This window comes from Phoca vitulina, unplaced genomic scaffold (genome assembly GCF_004348235.1).
Source record: "Phoca vitulina isolate PV1807 unplaced genomic scaffold, GSC_HSeal_1.0 scaffold1, whole genome shotgun sequence".
In the NCBI taxonomy this organism is placed as follows: domain Eukaryota; kingdom Metazoa; phylum Chordata; class Mammalia; order Carnivora; family Phocidae; genus Phoca; species Phoca vitulina.
In genome coordinates this window covers 95,395,277-95,418,670 of record NW_022589704.1, presented here as the reverse complement: position 1 = coordinate 95,418,670, position 23,394 = coordinate 95,395,277, and the positions used below count along the sequence as shown (strand labels likewise).

Sequence of the window (23,394 nt, the reverse complement as noted above, 5' to 3'; positions counted from 1 at the left end):
GATGGGTATTAAGGAGGGCACGTTCTGCATGGAGCACTGGGTGTTATACGCAAACAATGAATCATGGAACACTACATCAAAAACTAATGATGTAATGTATGGTGATTAACATAACATAATAAAAACAACAACAACAACAACAAACCAAAAAAATAAGTAAAAAGTCCATACATGGCGACTGATTTTTATATCTGTATTTCTATATCTCTTTCAATCTATTGGTTTACTTTTCCTTTCAAATTAAGAAACTGGATTATTTGTCCTCCATTTCCCACAATGTGGAGTTTAGTATTATTTCCTACGTTCTCCTGTCACCTGTGCTGTAGATACAGAGGCTTGATCAATTCCGGGTTTGATTTGCGGCCAGGCTGTCTCAGAGGTGGCGGGTGCACTTCTGTCAGGAGACGCATCATATCAGGCTACCTCGTGTTTTCTTATGCTAGCAGCCCCTGACAATCATTGCCCAGATCCATTCATGAACTCTGGGTTGTCAAATGGAGATCGTATCGGCTATTACTACACTAGAAAAGATCAAAGAATCTCAATGGTATATAATGGGGAACTATTTATCTAGCTTATTTCCCATCAATTTCACCTGCTCTTGTTTATCAAAGCAAGTCATATGGCCAGATCCAAAGCCAGCAAGTGACAAGATAGTTCTCATTGCAGTGGGAGGTGCAGAGTTAGGCCACAGGCCACAAGCCCCTTTGTAACTTTCAGGTCTGACCATAGGCAATTGCAAGGCTTTGCCCTGCAGGCCTCGGGGGGAGAAGTTGCCCTCCCACACCAGACGGGGTACAAGGCACATTACAGTCACTGGAGGTGCAGAGAGGGACTCGGGTTCCTTCCCCCCACCAGCCACGTTCTCATACATGGCTGGACTCCTAGCCCCGGTGCCTCCATTCAGACCTAGCTTTACTGGAAACCTCAGGTGTGGCCCTTCCCAGGTACAGCCTCCAAAACCCTCATCAGGAGCCATGAGGCATTTTTCTCCACTTGGACTCAGTACTTTTGTACTCTAAGCCCTTTCCTCTCTCCTTCCTCCTTGACCATAGGGGCCCCTGGGTCGACAAAAAGGCAGGAGCCTTTGTTCTGGGCTCCTAGGAAGTGAGCTGATTCTCCGCATTGGCAGGGCATCCACCTGACCCTAGTCCCGTGTTTTTCCATGGGGAAAACGGGGACCCCCGGGGAGCTGGTGCCTTTCTCTTTTGCCTCTTACCTGCATTGTTGCAGTAAGTGAGTAAGGCTGAACTGTTGCTTTCAGTTTGGCTGTTGTCCTAATTGACTACCTTAACACCTGTGGCTCAATAGGGGGCGTTGCAAAGTTACATAAAAAAGGGTGTGGATACTGGAAGGAGTGAAGAATTGGGCCAAAACACAATCTATCGAAGTGATATTCCATTATTATTTTTTCCTTATTAATTAGTCAGAATATCTCTATAAAAAGAAACTTACTAGTTTCTCAAAATGTTGACATTTAGCATGTTCAAAAACTCAGAAATGAATTTTATAGGAGTTTTTTAAAGATTAACTTATAGATTTCAAACATATTTGGTATTTCAAAATCTATTACAATTACTATTCTGATTTTGCTCAAATTATTCCATCTTCTGCTGGTAGGAACTTTGTGAAGATGCACCTGGACCCCTTCGATATGACCAAGTAATCTTTGATGGCTTCATTGCTTCTGGCATGACAGGATGCCTCAGACTTGAAATCAGGCATTTAACACTTAATTTTATAATAGATAGATCCAGTGATAGAGGGTCAATTCCATTTTTAATATATTTGAAGGGAGTTTCTTTTTAGTGGACAGATTAAGTAATTTTGTGACCAGGACTAATTGTGTATAAAATGTGCTTTAAAAACTCAAATTTTTAGATATGGTGGTGAGATTGTTTTCATTGTATTTCAAAAGGAAAGCCAAAAAGCCAAGCCATATTTGGTGAGGGCTAACTTCAGAGAGAATAAGGGAGGAAGATCACTGCTGTGTCTTACTTATGTCAGCTTCATCCTCTCTTCAGAATTGAAACCAGGGCGCAGAATGTGACATCTTGCTATCTTTGGCTTTACCCAAACCTTTTAGATGGCACAGGTACATCTCTCCTGTAGTCAAATATATTTAATTCATTACTCAGTGCAATTCAACAAGTACTAACTGAGTGCTAGCATTGTGTAAAAGCAACAAGCTGGGCTCTGTGTACAATGCAGAAGAAATACATGAGAAATATAAAATATATTCCCTGCTTATACAGTCAAGTTGGAAAGACAAGATAAATGCAGGAAGAATTAAATTACGATCCAGGATAATATGTAATTATGTGTTCAAACAAGTGACACTAATACTTATTGCTATAGGATTTCAGAGGACAGAGAGATTAATTAGCTTAGCATGGTCTGAGATGGATTTACGGAGGACTTGTTCCTTAATCCAAACCCTGAGATGGATTTACGGAGGAGTTGTTCCTTGATCCAAACCCTGAAGGATGAGTGTCATTTCCATGGGTTGAAGTAGAACGGGGGTGGAGGAACATGGGAGGAGTTTATGAAGATGAGAGTAAAAATGGCCTGGAGGACAGTGGGGAGGCTAGTCACCTTGCAGCGGAGGGCTCAGGCTGGGAAGTTGGGCAGATACATTTGAAAGACAGGGGCCAGGATCAGTCTCCTAGCATATTTATTTCTAGAAAAAATCCAGGTGTATGATTAAAGTAGGAAAAGAACTATCAGAGTTTGAAATGGTAACAGAGTATGCAGAATAGAGACTTAAGTGAATGGCAAGGAAAATGAGGTAGTAAACTCAAAGAGGAGAGTTGATTCATTTATTTAACAAATAATTTATTGAATACATACACAGTTAATGTTGCAAAGTCATGTGGGAGGCACTGAGGATGGAGAAGAGTACCATTCACTGAGAACTTATGAATGGTCTGAGAATTGAAGAAGAATCAACATCTTAATGCAGATGACTTAATAATTTAATTCTTTTTTTTAAGATTTTATTTATTTATTTGACAGAGAGAGGGAACACAAACAGGGGGAGTGGGAGAGGGAGAAGCAGGCTCCCTGCTGAGCCTGATGTGGGGCTTGATCCCAGGCCCTGGGATCATGACCTGAGCAGAAGGCAGACACTTAACGACTGAGCCACCCAGGTACCCCTTAATAATTTAATTCTTAACAGTAGAATTTCAGGCTATGTCCTTGTCCAGTAGAGGAGGTATTTTTTTGTCATACTTGCCTTTCCTGTCATCTCAGATGATCCCACATGTTCAGGCCTATACTACACCCATGTGCTATGCCACACTTGAAAAGTGAGTTGATCTCCTCCAAACTGTTAATCTCTTCCTTTATTCTCTCATAGTCCTGGTTTTTAAGAGCTCCTAGGAAGACAAGGGAGCAGTGACAGCAAGAGTTCTGAAAAGTTGAGGACAATGACAATGACTCCAACAACATTAACTGTAGGCTAGCTGCTCTGGAGCGGGGAGCTTCTTTAGGAAAATTTGTCAGCATATGTCATGCATTCATTTCATTAGTTAATATTAATTTAGCTCCTTTCATATTTTAGACACTGATCTAGATGCTAGGGATGCCGTGGTAAACAAGACAGAAAAAGTTCCTGCACTCATGGAGCTGATAATCTGATGGAAAACAAACAAAATAATAAATCACACTGTATTTTCAGTTAGTGCTAAGTGCTAGGAAGAAAAGTATACGGTGAGGTAGGGTAATAAAAAGTGATGGGGGTGTGTATGTGTGCAGTGATGGGAGGACAGTGGATTGGGGAAAAATGTTTCTGAGGAGATGACTTAGAACTTTTCAGGAATAGTGTTCCAGGGAAAGGGAATTGCAGATGCAAAGGTTCTAAGGCAGGATGGGCTAAGGATGATGGAGGGACTGACTGCAAGAAGGTGGTGTGGCTGAAACCTTGTGAGCTAGGGGATAAATGGCAGGAAAGGTGGGTAGGGGCCCCTGTATTTAGGGCCTTGTAAGTTCCATAAGAATATTGGATTATTCAGTGCAAAGAGTACTGTAGATGGCCTTGAGAATGGGAATGATATGGTTTGATTCACATTTTTAGAAGATCATTCTAAATGCAGCTTGGAGAAAAGGCTGTAAAGGGCAAGTGTGGAGGCCGATCTATAGGAAGTACTTTTGGTAGTCAAGGTGAGGGGATGGTGGTGTGGACTAGGGTGTGGGGGTGGAGGTTGTGAAAAGTGCCTAGATGTATTTTGAAGGTGGAGCTGACAGAACTTGTTGATGTATCTGGGTGTGAGAAAACAGGTGAATAAAGGCTAACACTCCCCAACCCGAGGGTGAATGATATGCCCATTTACTGAGATGGTGAAAGACTGGGAGAGGAGGAGGTTTGGCACTTATTAAACATTTGTTGAATGATCCAATGCATCAAACAATCAATGATGCTCCAAATTAGGGTGGTGGGGATGATAAGTAGTTTACTTCTTCACTATGGTGAGATAAGTGTATGTAATAGCTGGGAATCGTTCTAGATCATCATAGAATTTCAGGCATTGGGGTATAGAAACTTGAAAACACACAGAGTATTTAGGAGTGCCATGGCAGAAAAAAAAATCAGCCCGTAGTCTACAAGAACTAGCACTGAACTGAAGCTCAGAACATTTTCAGGGCTTGAAGTAAGGGATGGAAGAAAAATAGTTAGACATTTCCCCCTAAGGCCTCTCTGACTTTTACCTTGACCATTAATCTACCACTTGAGAAGTTCAAGGGGGAATGAGAATGTAAATTTTTTCTTAACTGTGTAGGAATAAGTAATTGGATGCTGCCCCTTCAGCTGGAACAGGAAGCTATAGAGAATCTCTCCATCCAAGTTTTACAGGCTTTCATCCAAATGTAGCTTTGGCATATGTTGCTTAATAAGAAAAGCACAACACTTCCTGAATTGGCTTAACTCCATCTCACACATGAAACTTGCTGTAGCCTCATAAGTAAATCATGCTTATAGCAGATGGCAAAAGTGTAATTTCCATTTGAGGAAACTGTCTTTCACTCTTCTTTGCTGGATGCCTTCAAGCAACTGCCAAGTGTACGCTAAATTTCCCTCCCAATATTTTATATATATGTAATTTTCAAATTCTTTATTTTGAAACTTTAAACTTATAGAACACTGCCAAGAATTGTACAATGAACTCTCATACACTCTTCCTCTTGACTCTTTAATTGTTGGCATTCTGCCGTATCTGCTTTATCACCATTTCTTTCTATGTATATGTTCATATAAATGCACACACACATTTATTAGTATTACTACTTTTTGTGCTGTGGAACCATTTAGGTGTAAATCCCAGATATCATAACCCTTTACCTTTTCCTGATGTATTTCCTGATACTCTCTTATATAACCACAGAACAATGACCAAATTCAGTAAATTTAACTTTAATACCCATTACTTTGTAATGTACGGTCCATTGTACAAATTGTACTGGGTGTCCCAGGAATAGCCTTTCTAGCATTTTTTTCTTCTGATTCATTGTACTGTATTTAGGTGTCATCTTATGACATATTTGATGTCTTCCCTCTTTTCCTATCTCTACACTTAGAGTCTTGTGTTAAGATACAGGTCTTTCCTTCCCTTAAGTCACTTGGCATCTGTTAAATGGTTACCATTTTGTTAGGCCAGGGGAGGACAAAAAAGAAGTAGAGAAGAAATTTCCTATTATGTCATTTCTTGAAAAGACAATATTTCTATTCATGAAATGACAAGATTGTATCTTCAAAGCTATGCATAGTCAAATGTGAAATAAGGTACATGTAAGAGCTAGAGGGATTTAGAGAAGAAGGGAGAGGAAAAAAAGAAGGAAGAAAAGGAAGAAGGAGAGAGAGAGAGATAGTGTAGGGTCAAGGTTAGCTTCCACTTCTCTGAGTTGGGCTGGGCATTTCTCTCCTGGATGTGAAGTAGGAGTGTAACCCAACACCAAAGGTTTTACAGACTCTTCATGTCATTCTACCTTGGCCCTTAGGTTGAGCATGATTGTAATAGAATCTGAAAACATCACAGTAAGCAAAAGAAGCTGCTCGTCCTGTGCATTCTTCTGATGTTGGCTGGACCTATTTCTGTTTGCAGGTTTGGGATGTCTATATTAACCTCAAAACACTTCATTCTAAGTAAGGAGTCCCAATAGGGGGAATCCTCCAGGGAAAATTGAGTTTACTCTTCAGTAAATCTGTGAGTAACATAATTCCATTCATTATACCAAAGTATCTCAACCTCAGCACTATTGACATTTTGGGATAGGACTCTTGTTGGCACTACTGACATTCTTTTTTAAGGGAGTATCCTAAGTATTAAAGGTGTTTAGCAACATTATTTGCCTCTACCCACTAGACACCAGTAGCACCTTCCCCACTGGACAACCGAAAAATATCTCCAGAGGTTTGCCAAATGTCCTTTGCAGGGATAAAATCAGCTCATTGAGAACCACCACATTAGACTGAACTCCTCAGGGACAGGGGCCATTTCCGATTAACTTATTATTGAGTGGCAAGCACCATATCTAGCACAGAATAAGTATGTGATAAAGAGCAAGCTAATGAATTAAAGCACTAGATTTGTGTTAATTTGCTCAGTATCCCTATTATGTTTGTACTCAAGTGTCTCCACTACAGATTTGCCCAGGGATTGAACAAGGAAGGGTTGGGTTGGCTCCATGTAATCTTTATGATGAAAATACATTTGAATTAAAGTTCAAAGCCCTAGTTGACCCATTATAAAATATAGACAGGCAAATATAGCACAGTATACAATTACAGATCTTCTTGAACTTATGATGGTTATACCCTGATAAGCCCATCATAAATTGAGACTATAATGCATTTAATACACCTAGTCTTTGGCATCTGTTAAATGGCTACCATTTAACATTGTAGCTTAGCCTTGCCTACCTTGAACGTGCTCAGAACACTTACCTTAGCCCACAGGAGGACAATATCATCTAACACAAAACCTATTTTATAATGAAGTGCTGACTATCTTATGTTGATTGGCTGAAAGTGAAAACCAGAATGGCTATGTGGGTACAGACGGGTTCTAAGTGTACTGGTTGTTTGCCCTTATGATTGTATAGCTGGCTGGAAGCTGTCGCCTGCTGCCCAGCATCACAAGTGAGGATCCATCTACCGCCTATCACTAGCCTGGGAAAAGATCCAAATTCAAAATTCGAAGTACAGTTTCAACAGAATGCATATCACTTTTGCATCAACATAAGAAAAATAAAAAAAATCAACCTACAAAAATCCAACCATTTTAAGTTGGGGACCATCTGTAGTTTCAGATTTATTCATTTCATTTATTTAAAAGAAAAGACCATTGACAGCTTAAGTCTGGCAGGGAAGGTAGTGGGATGAAGGCAGCTGACATCTCTCCCTGAAAATTCCTGTGTGGAATATACAGAGGGGCAAGTTTTCATGCCCTTGGGTGGGGGAGGGGTGATCAACTTGGTCTGTCAGGAAAACTGAAGGGTCAATCATCTAAAGTACCAGAGACTCCCTTTTAGCTATAGCAGATGCACAGTGTGAAAAGAACCTTTTGTTTATTTTTGTCAGATGGGAGGGGCACGGAAGAATGGCTTGTATATGTAAAATCATCACATTTAAAATACTACCTTAATCTGATGCAGGATGCTGGTAGAGGGTAGGAGAAGGGCTTATATGGGAACCCTCTATCTCCCATTTAGTTTTGCTGTGAACCTAAAACTGCTTTAAAAAAATAAAGTCTATTGGGGAAATTGGGGAAGAAAAGTTCTTAACATTTGCTAAGACATTAATGCTAAATCTAGTGGGCTCTAACTACATTTTTCCAGTTTTCCTATTTCGTGTGTCCTTCTCATACTTAGTGACCTCAAAAACCATACTGTTTCAGTGATAACAGCTGTGCCAAGGAGACATTAAGGATTCATACTCCTGGCAGGGGGGAGAAGCTGAAGTGAAGGTCATGCTAAGATGAGGATTTTCCGACAGCTTTGGCTGCCTGGTTTGCTCACCACCCACACCTTGCAGAATTTCAAAGCCCCTATTTTATATCTTAATTGAACTGCAGTTCAAAACCCTTGAAAGCACAACACAGAGGACTTTGGAAGGCGAAGCAGTACTCTAGGTATTTTAGGTTTTGCAAGGTTCAGCCCTTTTAAAATCTAATCTAACAATAGCCACATACACGGAAGTTCGCTACTTTAAAAAAAAAGGAGAGAGACACCTAAGATTTAAATACATCTTTTAGGAGCCAAATTCAGGGTATTTTCAACAGGATTTATACTCCCCCACCTCCTGTGACACAATTTTCTGGTTGCTACCCCCTGTCATTAGTTGGTTCTTGACTCCTCTCATTTCCCAGCTTGCAGCAGCACTCTGTCTACTTTGCCACGTATTAATCCCATTTCTTTCTTTTTTTTTTTATGATTTATTTTTGAGAGAAAGAGGGTGTGTGCATGAGCAGGGGGAGGGCTGAGGGAGGGAGAAGCAGACCCCAACTCCCCCCCACTGAGCAGGGAGCCCGAAGCGGCACTCGATCCCAGGACACTGTTCAGTGATCCGGAATATTAGGTGGTTGTTAAGTCTAGCCATCATTAAAAATTAAGTTATATATAAACTTATAATTAAATAAATGTTTTAAAATAAGATAATAAATACTCATCACCTCCTAGTTAACTACATTTTACTATAATTGATGTTCTTGTCTTGGGTTTACCTATGTCTACTGCATCTGCATGGCGGAAGTACTTTATAATGATGTTCTACTGTGCATGTTTTTCTAATGCCACTTAGATGTCACATGGGTAGCCTGAAGTTGGCTGTGCTGGGAGTCTGGAGCCATGGAATCATACCATGGAAGTCAGAAATGCTACACATCTGGACCCTTGTCCTGAAGATCTAGTTGTTAAACCTTTACCAGAACATCACTGCTGTGGTATATTCCAACTGCAGGTCTTCATTCTCAGGGAATGCCTCTGGTGGGAAATGTGTTTCCTGTAGTTACCTTGGCATGATCCTGTCTCATTCACTTGACCACTCACGATCTTCCCCTGAGTAGTTCTCTGTTAGGGATACCTTATCCCTCTAAGCGGCCCTAGTGGATAGAGTCACCCTTAAAAATCCCAAATTGCTCCTTCCTATGGGGTTCCCTTCTGGCCCAGGAGAAACTCACCTTCTTTGGCCCCACCTCAAAATACAGGCTATTCCCATGAGAATTCCCTTTCTTTATCTTGCAGTCAGAGCAGCAAGCCTACTGTAGGCTCCAGTGCCTTTTGTCATTCTGACTTGGGCACCAGTCCTTGTGTTTTGTGTTCCTTAAACTTGAGAGAACATGTGCCAGGACCTTTGAATACTTCCTTGAAGTGCCTGCCCTCCCCTCCTCCCTTGGTTGGCTAGAAGAGGAGAGAAGCATACCTCCCAATTTCCCATGGAGATGCTGATGGGGATGTTCAGATCACATGACAACTCTCTTCAAGCAATTATTTTCCCATCTTTTGAATCCTCTCATGGATTTTTAGTCTACATATACAGCCTGGCTACAAGGGGTGTGCCAATGGCAAAACTGGAGTAGGATACCTCTTTATCAGTCCCCCATAGTCTGAGACCTCACCTTAAAACTTAACTGTCTTTTGCTATCTATTGTTTATTCTGTGTTTTGGGGCCTCTGCTCAAAGCAGGAGAAAACAAGAATAGTCACATCCATTACACGTGTCTTAGCCTCAGTCTGTTTTTTCTTTCAAATCTTCTCCGTTGGGAGTCGAGGCAACCCAGGCTGTACATGGGCCACATGGGCCGAGGGAGGGTTCCAGGGACTATGAGGCTCAGGTTGGGTTGTTTACTTAATGTCTAGCAGCAGATGGGAGCTCAGGTGTTGGTGCAAATGATAAGAAAGAGCCAAGGCTGTCCTTGATGAGTGGTATCAGATATCAAGTATCGAACAGAGCACAAGCCAAAGATGAGAGATAAGAGAACAAGTTAGAAGCTGAGGTCAAGATCAAGTTGGGAAGTGGATATGGCTCTCAGTGAGCTCATTACCGTGCTCTAGCCTGTTGGCATGGGTCACTTAGCTGGCCAGGGCCTGGTCAGCTAGTTGAAGGCAGAGGGTAGGCATGGACAGTGCCATTTTAAGTTCCTCAGGATTAGTTAGATGGCCTTTAGTCTTTTGTCTAGTACCTTGACAATTATACCTTCAATGGGAAGATATTAAAGGAAGTAATATTCAAGTAAGACCCTTTTCAAAATAAGCATCAATTTGGTGGCCAGCACAGTACACAGTGCTAATGCGGTAACAGAGAAGTACATTTAGATTCAGTATCTTCCAGTCTAGCAAATACCTGCCCTAATTACATAATCAGTTTTGCCTATAACATGAATTCCTTGAAGGCAGGCTCCTTGTCTTATGCAGTGTCTCCATAGTATGGCCACGCTGGTAAATGTCTAATGGACAGTAATTTCTGATTTACTAAAAGTGTTTCTCACTTATTTGCAATTCTTAGGTTCCATCATATACAAAATAAAAGTCCAAACTCTCTGGCCTAGTTTCCAGAGCATGCTGCAACTCTAGAACTCACCTCATTTGTCTCATTTCCCATTGCTTCTTTACATACATGCTGTGCTCTGCCCAATCACTTTTATAACTTGCTTCTGGACACACCTTTTCCAGTTGCTCATGTAGGGGGCCAGAATACGCCACCCCAAAATATGCTACTTTGGCATAAGGATTATTTTGAGTAAATGAGAATTAATAGATGCAGAAAGAAGCCTTCCTGAGGTTTCCTTTATCTGACTAAAAGCTGAAACTTCTGAAAAATGAGGACTGCCAGAAATCCCCTTGCCCAGGGAGGTTTCATGGCCATGAAGAACATCTTTAGGCCAGTGCGAAGATGGACCTGCACAAACCTTTATTCCATTAATTTTCCTCATATGTTTACCTTCCAATGGTTTAGTGCTTTTGAAAGTTGAAAACTTTTTCTCTTGTTTTTTCTCCACAAATTATTGTTTTGTTAAGATGCTATATTAGCCCAAGTTCTAACCACCCCTTTGAGTTACTCTTCATTAAGGTTTCTCCTGAATGATGTGAGCTGTACATGTTAATAAACTGTTTTTCTTTTGTCAATCCGTCTTTTATCAGTCCAATTTTACAGGATCCCAGCAGGAGAATCTAGGAGGGTAAAAGGAAAAAGAATTTTTCCTCCCCTACACTCACATTCTTTTACTCTCTTAGATATCATTCCTCTCCCAACCCCCTCATCAAAATCCTACCCATGATTAAAATGAAGTTCAGATTCCACCTGTTCCTAAAGCCTTCTCTGTCTAGATCTGCTTGAAGCAATCATGCCTTCAGAGCTCTAGTCCATGCCCTCAAGGACATGGCAATAAATGATCATCAATCAAGCACTGTCTTGGCATGCCTATTCTATGGATGTTTAGAACTTTTATTCAAATTTCTGTTGACATATTGCTCCTCTAATCTGTCTTGAAATGCTTTAAAATCTAAGACTTGGTTGTGTTCAATAAACCCTTGTACCTGAGATATCTCAGAACCTCCCAAGTTTATGACTTTCCTTGTAGCACATGATTTACCCCATAAAATGCAGGAAGGGACACACTCAAAAGCAGTCTTTTATGTACAATATTTTAAAATTGCAAACCTCAATCCATTAAACTATGCCTTGGAAGCAAATAAAATCAAATATTTATTGAGCTATGTGACCAGGATTCTGGTAGGTACTGCAGAGAGTAGGATGATACATAGTAGACTTTTGTGAGAGACTGAAAATACAAAGGGACAATGACCATAGCATATATAAAAATAGAACTCTGACTCACAACCTCTGCAGCAGTCTGTCCAGAAAGGCAAAACCACAATCTCTGTGGCAACTGGCCCCAAATGGCCAGGACTTGATCAGTAACTGCCAGCTTCCTTAGTTTTTGCCCTTTCCAACCTAGGGCCAACTAGAGAAAGGCATTTACTCACTCCTAAACAATCACATAGGATGTCCTGCTTCTAGTTAGCTTTCTTAGTGCCAAAAACCTGCTATCAAGGCATACCCGAAGCCTTTTCCTACTGTAAAGCTTTACACTCCCTGACTGCTTTTGGGTCTTGGCCCAATTCAAGTGTGGTGGCTGACCACTTGCTACAGCAAGCTCTGAATAAATATCCTTTGCTTATTCTCATTTGGGTATTCTTCATGTATTTCCATTTTTGTTACTTGTAGATGCTTTCAATTCTTAACTAGAGGCCCCAAACATTCCTATTTATTTATAATTTTACTAGAGCTTGAATTTTGAGGCTGGGGTACAGGAGAGTTAGCTAGTGACTCTGTACACAGACAACTTTGCTTTCATATTCCTATTGTGTCATATGTTCTTTACAGGAGAAATCATATTCTCTATATTTCGGGTATTTTTTTTTTTTTTTTTGAAGGTGTCAAGACTTAATACCTGATGAATCTTTTTTTTTTTTTTTAAAGATTTTATTTATTTATTTGACAGAGAGAGACACAGTGAGAGAGGAAACACAAGCAGGGGGAGTGGGAAAGGGAGAAGCAGGCTTCCTGAGGAGCGGAGAGCCCGATGCGGGGCTCGATCCCAGGACCCTGGGACCATGACCTGAGCCGAAGGCAGACGCTTAACGACTGAGCCACCCAGGCGCCCCAATACCTGATGAATCTTAAGGGTCTACTATTGAGAGATCTCAGTGAGGAGTGATCAACTTTGAAGAGTGAAAAGGAAATTAATAAAAATAAAAGATCAACATTTTAAGCCTGTGAGACTAGAATAAAGGTGGTACCAACTGACAGAAATGGAGACTTGGGAAAGGAATTAGGTATAAAGGTCAAGAGATAGCAGGAAGTTCAAGTTCATTCAACAAATATTGACTGCCGGATTTATCCTCGAGCAAGATACGTACTTGGGGTCCAAAGAAAGGAAAGCCTGAGATCAGGATGGTGTCACAGCACAGAGACCACACCAGAGTCTGTTGTCACACAGCAGTACAGTGGAATTTCCTTCTGAGGGTAGTGGGAAAAAATGGTAACGGAAGATTAACCTAGGGTTGGGGACTACTTGAAGACAGCTGGTCTAGAATTACTTTATCTTCATTATCACAAGACTATCACAGCATTTGTCCTTTAGCAGATGCTCTGGCAGTAGGTGGTAATAATGGTAACTTGCATTTACATACATTTATAAAGTACTATCATTTACATTATTTAATTAAGAAAAAGCTAACAGTATCCCTATATTTATAGATGGAGAACTCAGGCAAAATTGAGAGTAGAATGATCCTCAAGATTACATAACAAGGGGCACCTGGGCGGCTCAGTTGTTAAGCGTCTGCCTTTGGCTCAGGTTGTGATCCCGGGGTTCTGGGATGGAGCCCTGCATCGGGCTTCCTGCTCGGCAGGAAGCCTGCTTCTCCTTCTCCCACTCCCCTGCTTGTGTTCCTGCTCTCGCTGTGTCTCTCTCTGTCAAATAAATAAAATCTTTAAAAAAAAAAAGATTACATAACAAATTGTGGTCAGATTAAGAATTAGAACATAGTTTTCCTGACCCTTAGATCTTGAGAGGTATTTATACTGCTATTATTCTTTCAGTCTATATATCATAAATGTAGCACACTATGAGCTTGACACTCTAAAGAATGTTAAAAAAAAGAGATAAGAATAAAAAGGATGCTGGTAAATGTATGCAACCAAATTTCCCCTGAGTAGTAATTTCAAGTACATGGTTTAAGATTTTTCTAATTCTGAATGATAGGCTTCTGAATGACTCATTAGAGGTGCTTGATGCTGACCATTTATTAGAAACTGATTGTATCAATACGAAAAAATGTCCATTGGTATTGTTTCATTATTTGAATATGTATTTAGTGAAACAAGAGATTTAAGAGAATTAAGAAATGCACTATATTGTCACTATGAAAGTAAGAAAATTTCTTTGTGCCATCTGAAGATGTTAAAAATGCGATGGTGGTGGGTAACTCCAGTTAAATTACACAACCGTCTAGTATTGTTTTTGTCTTCTGAATACAAGTTAGGACGTTGGCCAAGCATTTTTTCTTATAGGATATTCAAAAAAGAGTTAAGAAAAAATCTATATAGCTTACTATTTACATTTGTGGAGCTTTCACTATGTGCCATGAATTGATCTAAGCCCTTCACATTTGTAAACTAATGTAATCCTGGTATATATATGTGTGTATATACATATGAGTGTATAGTATAGACAGATGAGGCAGGTGCTGTCATTTCTAAGGAAACTGAGGGCCGAGGAGGTGAAGTAGCTTTCCCCAAGGGACACCGCTTACGAGAGCTGGGATCTAGTTTACAAACAAAAGTTTCCAGAGAGCAGAATTCTCCCAGGCCACTTTGCTTTTCGGTCCTCTCCTCGAGAAAGTGATATGGAGAGTTTCGTGGCCGAACTTTGTAGGAAATGAAGTTGCTAGCTTTCTTTCTAGGGCGGGGCCATCTGGAGCTCCGGCCACCTCCCTCGTCCTTCATTCCGCCCCACCTACCCACTCTCGCTTCCCTCTTCTTCCACCACGCCCTGTTTTACTTCTATCTCCGCTCCTCCCAGCGTCACTGCCTCGTCGTGGAGCTCTGCGCCCCGCGCCCAACAGTACACCGCTCCACGCCGCCGAGTCTCCCTGGAGACGCTCCCACGCGCGGCCCGCCGTCGCGCCGCCGTGACGTAGCCCCAGCGCCGCCGCCGTCGGGCTGGGGGGCGGGGCCGCGGGGCTGGCTGGCCGGCTGGGGGCGGGGCCGGGGGCCAGCTCCGGGCCTCCGCGGCCATCGCTGCCTGCGCGGTCCGTTCCACTCGCCCGCTCCCCGCCCTCCCGGGCCGAGTGGGGCCGGGTGGCGTCCGCAGCCTCGCCCCGAGGGACACGGCGGCTTCAGGGGCTGGGCCTCCCTCCCTCCAGCGCAATGTCAGGCACCGCGACAGCTCTGTGAGGCCGCGGTCGTGGCGCTGGGCGGCGGCGGGTCCGGGCCGAGGCCGCTCATGGTGCCTCCACGACACCATCGCGGGGCAGGAAGGCCAGGTAGGCAGGCAGGGGAGGGCCCCGAAATTCCCCGGAGCCCCAGCCGGGACCGAGTGCCCACGAACGGCCCCACCCCCAGCTGTTGGAGTCGGTGAAAGCTTCCTGGCCGAAATGGTATTGGTCTCCAAGGGGCGGTGTGAGGGGAAGGCTGACAGGGGCGTGTGAGTCCGCTCTGGACTCCGACACTAGTGGGAGCTGCTCGAGCGCCGCCTCCGCGCTTTTTCTCACTCCCTGGGGAAGGTGTCACGGCTTAACTTTTTTTTTTTTCCCCCTCAAAAGAAGATGAGGATTTCCTTTAACAGCTGTTTCCTCACTCGTCTAGGGAATTGCTCTTTGGATCTAAAGAAACTAGATGCAGTGACAGGCAAGGGTGGGTGGGGGAGCGTGGAGTATCTTCTCCCTCTACCACGTGAGGCGATTGGAAACGCGCCCCCAAGACTTAAAACAAATCACTTCCTCTCAAATAATCAAACTCCCCTCCAAGAGATCGGAGACAGAAAAGACAGAAACAGGCGCGAGTCTAGACATTGTCCCTTGGGGTGGATTCCTCTGCAGGGAGAGGCGAATGGAGTTTCTGTATTTACGAAACTCGGAGGAGCTTTTTGCCAGTAGCTGACTACTCTTAAATAGCCTTTTTTTTGAAGATTGCTTTTTTTTTTCTGTACCCTTTACTTCTCTGAGTGTAATTTGAAATATACAGTGAATAAAGAGGCTAGAGAAAAATGTCAGTTATATTTAGCACATTTTGGTATTTTTCTTTCATTTGTTCATTTTGAATTTTAAGGGTAAAAAAAGATGTGATGAACCTTATTTTGAGTGGTTGATGTTTTCATAAGCATCATTTTATGGCTGTTTTTAGGTGCGCTGAGTTCTTCACCTCCTTTTAGACTCAGATCTGCCAAGGTTTCAGGCATTGCTCTTGAAGATCTTAGAAAAGCCTTTAAAGTAAGGTAAACCCCACTTTTAATTTACTGTGTAACTTTCAAACAACATCAGCTAAGAAATGTCAGATGTTTCTCTTATACTAATTTTCTCATTTTCTACGGTTATTTTTCAAAAATCTTCTCTAATGTGATCTGTATTTTCTAAAAAACAGATTGCAAATGGTGTGTGTATTTATCATGAACCGGATGAATTCCCAGAGCAGTGGTTTCACTCAGCGCAGGCGAATGGCTCTTGGGATTGTTATTCTCCTACTTGTTGATGTGATATGGGTCGCATCCTCAGAACTTACTTCGGTAGGTAATTCTTGTCTAGGAATGATATTGCATTATAGTAATATTGCTATTAATCTGTGGTGTCTTGATAATCATTTCTATCTCTCATGCTTACTTAAAGCAGTATTTTGAATGTTGAATTATTTATATTTTCTTTGATAAGTGAATTGATGTCAATTCAAGTTGAAACAAAAGATACTCTATCTTTTAGGGAGGGTTATTTTATTTATTTATTTTATTTTTTAAAGATCTTTTTATTTATTTGACAGAGAGAGACACAGCAAGAGAGGGAACACAAGCAGGGGGAGTGGGAGAGGGAGAGGGAAAAGCAGGCTTCCCGCTAAGCAGGGAGCTTGATGTGGGGCTCTATCCCAGGACCCTGGGATCATGACCTGAGCCAAAGGCAGAGGCTTAATGACTGAGCCACCCAGGCGCCCCTAGGGAGGGTTATTTTAAAAATGAGACCATATTCATGTTTTTTTAATATTTGATTATGTATCTGTTGTTTTCTTTCTAAATACAGTTTCTTTGTTTATAAATAATATTTTTTAGTGGAACAAGTATCTAGGATGCAAAGCCATTTGTCACCATTTAGTGGAAAGTAAGAATACTTTTGAACAGATGAGTGAAAGTGATCAGAGCTTTCATGTACAGGTCACTATTGTGCATATGCATGGGTGCATGCACATTTATACATTTCCTGATTCAAACGTTGTGAAATACATGGTATATGGTGATTGCATTCAGTTAAATTTTATTTTACCTTTATCAGTGTCCTCTTGATAGTAATGTGTTATTTTGAGTGCACGAAGTTTTTCTTTCCAGTTATATATGTAGATATTTTATTCTGTTTGGCTAATGATCTCTATAAAAAGATGTGCAATTTTATTTTCAGGAATTACTGCTTTTCAACTTACATGTTGTAGTCTTAAGGCTAAAATACAAAAGGAAAAAGTATTTATAAAATGAATTTAAATGTCAGAAGAAGCAGTTTGCCACTGCTGGTCATCTCACATCATAGTTAAGTAAATAGTTGACACTGACGTTGTAGCCAATGAGTAAATAAATTTTTAGCCGTTTTGGAAGTAGGCTCTGGAATACAACAGGCCGTTTATTATTTTTCACTCTTCTGTAATCTTTTTTTTTTTAGATGAACATTCTGTAGTTTAACCACAAAGAGATCTCTTTAATGTTGAAGGGGAAATAAGCTTATCTGTAAAACTTTTAGTTTTAAATAGTTTGGTTTTTATTTGTCAGGTAATAAAATTTAGGACAGAAGAAGACCTGATCAAATTATAATTTAGCAATCTGTCTCTCTTAGTAAGAGGATATTTTATAATTTTGTTATCCAAGAGCATATGTAATATGTCTAATTCTTCAGCCAAATATGCACATTAAACTTTTGAGATATATTGTGTATTTCAACAAGAAAATCAATCTTCTTATTACAGAAATTTTCTAACATATACGAAGTAGAAAGAATGGTATAATGGATCTTCATATACCTAACAACTATTAAATTTTGCCAATCTTCTCTTATCAACCCCTCCCTAGACATGTTTTCTTGAAGTATTTTCAAGTCTGTTCTAGCCACTTGTCATTTGACCTGTAAATTCTTTCATACTCATCTCAAACTGAAAAGATCCTAATTTTTAAAAATATAATCACCATGCCATTAACAAAATTATATGTCTAACAAAATTAATGGTAATTTTTTAAGATCATCTGGTACCTGGTCCATATTCAAATTTCTTTTAAGTCACTTTCATTCCTTAACTGTATTCCCCCAACCCCACCTTTTTTTTTTTTTTAAATCATGCTAATGATTTGTTGGAAAAACTGGATCATTTTTCCTATAGGAAATATCACACTGTCTTAGTCCATTTGGGGTACCACAACAAGGCTACCATTAGCCTGGGTGGCTCAGACAACACACATTTATTTCTCACAGCTCTGGGGGCTGGAGAGCTCAAGATCAAGGCACTGGCCGATTAGGTGTCTGCTGAGGAGCCACTTCCTTATTAGGTGGCAGTCTTCTCACTGTGTCCTCAAAAGGCCAGGAGGTCAGGAAAGCGCTCTGTGATATCTTTATAAGGCACTAATTCCTTTCATGAGGGCTCTATACCTGACCTAATCACCTCCCAAAGGCCCCACCTCCTAATACCATCACATTGGGAGTTAGAATTTTAACATATTAATTTTGGGAGGACACACATACTCGCTCCATAACACACATTTTAAATTTGGCTGATTGTTTCCTTGGGGTGTCATTTTACTTGCTCCTCCTTTTCTCTTATTTCCTATAAAATGGTAGTTAGGTGTAAAGTCCTGATTTGATTCAGGTTCAGTTCTTAGGAAAAAATACCTTGGTGGTACTGGGTACTTCCTGTGACAACACATGAGGCACATAATGGCTGCAAGTCTTACTTTGGGTGATGCCAACTTCAGCACTATAAAGTTTCTCATCAACCTTTAGGTAATAGTCAAATATCCATATGATTATTGCCCAGATAGAGTGTTTCATTAGGGGTTGTAAAATGATTTTTTCTAAGGGTCATTCCTTGTGCATTTATTAGCTGAATTCTTTTTTTTTTAAAGATTTTATCTATTTATTTGACAGAGAGAGACACAGTGAGAGAGGGAACACAATCAGGGAGTGGGAGAGAGAGAAGCAGGCTTCCCGCGGAGCAGGGAGCCCGATGCGGGGCTCAATCCCAGGACCCTGGGATCATGACCTGAGCCAAAGGCAGATGCCCAACGACTGAGCCACCCAGGCACCCCTTAGCTGAATTCTTTAAGGAGAGGTTTTCACTACTATTGTTTGGTTTTCCTGAAACATGGTTCATATAGGAAGCGTTGAATAAATCTTGATTCTTTGTTTTAGAGTAATGTTGCTTAGCAACTTCTAATAGTAACCGTAGGGTATCATCATACATTCATGGATTTTTGTGTATTTCATATGTTTCAGACAATTGAAGTTACTCCTTTTGGTGCTTAAACTGTACTATCTTTGACCAGTAGGAGCCTCTTCAAATTGGCTCTACTGTCCTTTCAATATGACCCTATTAGTCTTTAACATCCTATTTGCTTTTTGGTGCAAGATGCCTCAGGTTCATCTGGTAATTTTCTTGCCCCCTATTTGGATTTGATCATTTCTTTAAGAACCCATGGTTTCTTTAATTGCAAGATGATACAGATCACCTTCTGGATTCTATAGGTGCTCATTCCTCCTGGGTTGTCATTTTTTCTAGGCCTTTCAGTGTACATAGCTAGGGCATTTTTTTTTAAGGAAACAAAAAAAATCATGAATTCTAAGTTAAATGAAGATTATAGGTTTTATGTAACTTCCTGGCAACATTAACCTTCATGCAATTTTATTCATACGCCATTCTGCTTCATTGTCTTTCTTTATGCTGTTTCCTCTTGGCTATTATTCAGCCCTACACATGCAGCTCAAGGATAGCTTCTCTTAGGAATCTTCCACAATCCTCAAAATGGTCTGTCTTCCTTTGGTAATCCCATGGTACCTGTATACCCTTGTTGTGGTACTTAGCATATTATGCTGTGTACTTTTCATATATATATGAAAGGAAAGGCTATCTTATTTTTCCTTAGCTCCTAGCACAAGTACTCTTGCATAGTAAGTTTTTAATGAATGTTGAACAAAACTTTTTTTGGAAGTTGTTGCTGCTTTGTTTGGGAATATTATCCCTTGTATAATATATAGCAAATATATTATGTAGAAATGAGTATAAAATATTTTTATAATCTCTTCTGATCTTCCCTTCCACATGAACCTCTTAGAGTTAAGAATCATGTAATAGCCTTATTTTTTTGGAGATAAGTAATAAGGTTTAAAGTCATTTCATAGTTTATGTAAATTTTTCCTTTACAGTATGTTTTTACTCAGTACAACAAGCCGTTCTTCAGCACCTTTGCAAAAACATCTATGTTTGTTCTATACCTTTTGGGATTTATTATTTGGAAGCCATGGAGACAACAATGTACAAGAGGATTTCGAGGAAAGCATGCTGCTTTTGTAAGTTTTAAATTTTAAGTGTTTGTTGAAGAGGGGATTTATTTTTTCAAAGTTTAAAGTTATTAGTTTCTTGAAGGATAGTCAGATTTTAAGTTGTTCAGTTAAGTGAGTAAATATAGCATGATATAAGAGAAACCTACTTTTGTCCAAAATTTTAAATTTATTCTTTTAATCAACTTGGTATCAAAATATCTTGTGAGAAATCAAAGGTACATAATCACTCTCTTTCCCTTATCTCATAATATCCTCTGGGTTGTTAAAAATATTGAACTAGCCCAAATCATTAATGTGGAGATGAAGATGAATGTGAGGAATACGAATATCTGGAGTCTTTGGTCATTTGCATACTGGATGAGTACCATCTAAGTACTTGTAAAGTTGCTTGTTAGAAATAAAGTAAAGCAAGGTTTTATTTATTAAAATGAAAATAGCTTATTTCAGGCCATCGTTCATATGTTTGGCTAACCAAATTATACTCTTTCCTTGATGTAACATAACATGCTGATTGATAGTGTTGACAGAAATGGCAGGCCTCATATTAATTCTTTTCCTTTTCCACTCTTTCTCCTTTTCTCCTCTTTTAAAATTGTGATAGAATATACATAACATCGTATTTACCATTTTAGCCCTTTTTTTCTTGCCCCTTTTTTTATTGTAGTAAAGTATATATGACATAAAATTTACAATTTTAATCATTTTTAAATGTATAGTGGCATATAGTGAACATTTTAAATGCTCAGTGGCATTAACTACATTTACTTTGCTATGCAACCATCACCACCGTCCATCTCCAGAACTATTTCATTATCCCAAACAGAAACTCTGTACCCAAACTAACTCCCATTCTCTATTAATTATTTTCTTTTATGTGTACTTTTTTTGTGCATTAGACTAGTATACTTCTTGTCTTTTCTAATGAACACTTCCATTTTTTACTTTGTAAAAGTAATACATATACATTATAGAAATGTATATACATTGTAGTATTACATGTAGGAGTATGTTATATGTATATATACCTACATGCACATTACTGAACATTTGGAAATACAGAGAAACAAAAAGAAGAAAATAGTAAATTCCCTCATTCAAGGAATAACTCCAGAGTATTTTGACATATATCCTGCCATTCTTTTTCATGTGTGTATTTTTATTTTATATTTTTACAAAAGTGAAACTATATTATTATGCCCTGTTTTACAGTTGGTTTTCTGTTCTTAGTGGTATATCATGAACAACTTTCTGTGTAATTTAGTATTCCTAGAACATTTTTTAATGTTAAGTTTTTTTAAATTGTAGTAGTGATGCATGTTCATTGTTGAAGACAAATTATGGTAATATGAAGAATAAAGAATAAGAATAGTCTATCTGTAATCTCACCATTCTGCAACCACTATATATACTTGATACTCTGTGGCTATGTGCTTATGTGCATATATTTAAAATTAGAGTAGAAGTAGGTTTAGTCTATATCATTGTCTAACTTGATTTTACTGTTTACTTAACAATATATCATGAATATTTCTCCAGGCTAATAAATAAACATCTGTTATTATCTTTTCTATTTTATTTAACAGTTCCTTGATAGATTGTTTTCACTTTTTCTTTTGATATAAGTAAATAGGAATATCTTTATACACATCTATAGTTATTTACTTTGGATAAATCTCCAAAGTATAATTGGTGGATAAAACAATAATGCCATTTTTCAGGCTTTTGCTTCCTATTGCTAAATTAAAACCTGTAATTCTTATCTCTGTTAGCAGTGCATGAGATCAAATCCTTACCACAATCCCAGCGTTTACCAATTTGATAGGTGAACAATGATATTTTGTTTAATCTGCATGCTTTCGGTGTTTTTTTATGTATTTGTTGCACAATAGGATTCTTTCTGGAGTTGTCTATATCTTGTTCGTTTTTCTACATTGACTCCTTATTGACTTACGGGAATTCTTTAAGAGCATGGGCTCTGGTGTTTGAATTTTGTTCTGTCATTTACTGATTGCGTGACCTTGAGCAAGTTATTTAACCTCTTAAATAGGGTAGGGTAGGGTAGCCATAGGTGAATAGAAACATGCTTGTACAGCACTAGCGTAGGGTTCTCCAAGTGCAGTCCAGTCCATTGATCCATTTAGGGGGTTCTTGATGTTAATACTATTATTATGATAATACTAAGATGTTATTTCTCTTTTTCACAAACCCACCCATCCTTTTCCTTCTAATCTGAAATGTTACAATAAATAGTATTGTGAAAAGGTCATAAATTTTGTATTTAGATTGACTTTGGTTTTAATCCTGTATCTGTTATTTAGATGAAATCTCTCAGCCTGTTTCTTCATCAGTAAAATGAAGATGATAATACCTACCTTGCATAATTGAATACTTGGCCTTAGTGCTATTATGATTAATAATAATTATACCCTTATAATACTCTGGATTTTAGATTCTATTCCTTTGAGTGTGGCTGACAGCAGCCTTACTTTATAACATGCATTTAATTAAATTTTATGTTCTATTATCTGTAGTTTGCAGATGCTGAAGGTTACTTTGCTGCTTGCACAACAGACACAACTATGAATAGTTCTTTGGTAAGTGCTTTTTTTCTCATCAAGAATGGAATGGGTGGAGTTGAGCCATGACAGGAAGGGCTGAAATAGCTTTATAACGCCACTATATTAGGATGTAGATATATCCTAATATTGGGTGCCCGCCATAAGAATTGTAATATGGTACTTTATTTCTTGGGACCTAGAAGTAAGTAGTTCAGACTTCTAGGAGAGAGGGGAAGAGGACATTGGTTAAGGAGTGAAAATCCTAAGGGACAGTCTTTTGTCCTTTGTTTCTTACCAACTTCATCACTTTGTGTTCATTGTTATTAATCACTTAGAAGCAAATATATTTGTTTAACACTGAGAATATATAAGCAGATTGTTCATTTGTTCCACAGATATTTTCAACAAATTTTTAATAGCACTTTTTTTTTTTTAAAGATTTGTTTATTTTAGAGAGAGAGGGCATTAGGAGAAGCAACAGAGGGAGAGGGAGAGAGAATCTCCAGCAGACTCCCCACTGAGCGCAGAGCCCAATGCAGGGC

The 23,394-nt window shown here is 39.5% G+C and overlaps 1 protein-coding gene across 2 annotated transcripts in view; it reads left to right on the top strand.

Moving 5' to 3' along the window:
* The first annotated feature begins 14,771 nt into the window (after positions 1 to 14,771).
* SLC35F5 (solute carrier family 35 member F5) overlaps positions 14,772 to 23,394 on the top strand; it is a 46,395-nt gene continuing 37,772 nt past the window's right edge. Inside the window, exons 1-5 of one of the 2 annotated variants that reach the window (XM_032411825.1) lie at positions 14,772 to 15,044; positions 15,904 to 15,994; positions 16,141 to 16,282; positions 20,157 to 20,300; positions 22,826 to 22,888. In XM_032411825.1, the coding sequence (XP_032267716.1) occupies positions 15,005 to 15,044; positions 15,904 to 15,994; positions 16,141 to 16,282; positions 20,157 to 20,300; positions 22,826 to 22,888 (480 nt within the window). In that variant the 5' untranslated portion in view covers positions 14,772 to 15,004. The remainder of the gene's footprint in view (positions 15,045 to 15,903; positions 15,995 to 16,140; positions 16,283 to 20,156; positions 20,301 to 22,825; positions 22,889 to 23,394) is intronic. The other variant, XM_032411834.1, reaches the window with a different exon arrangement.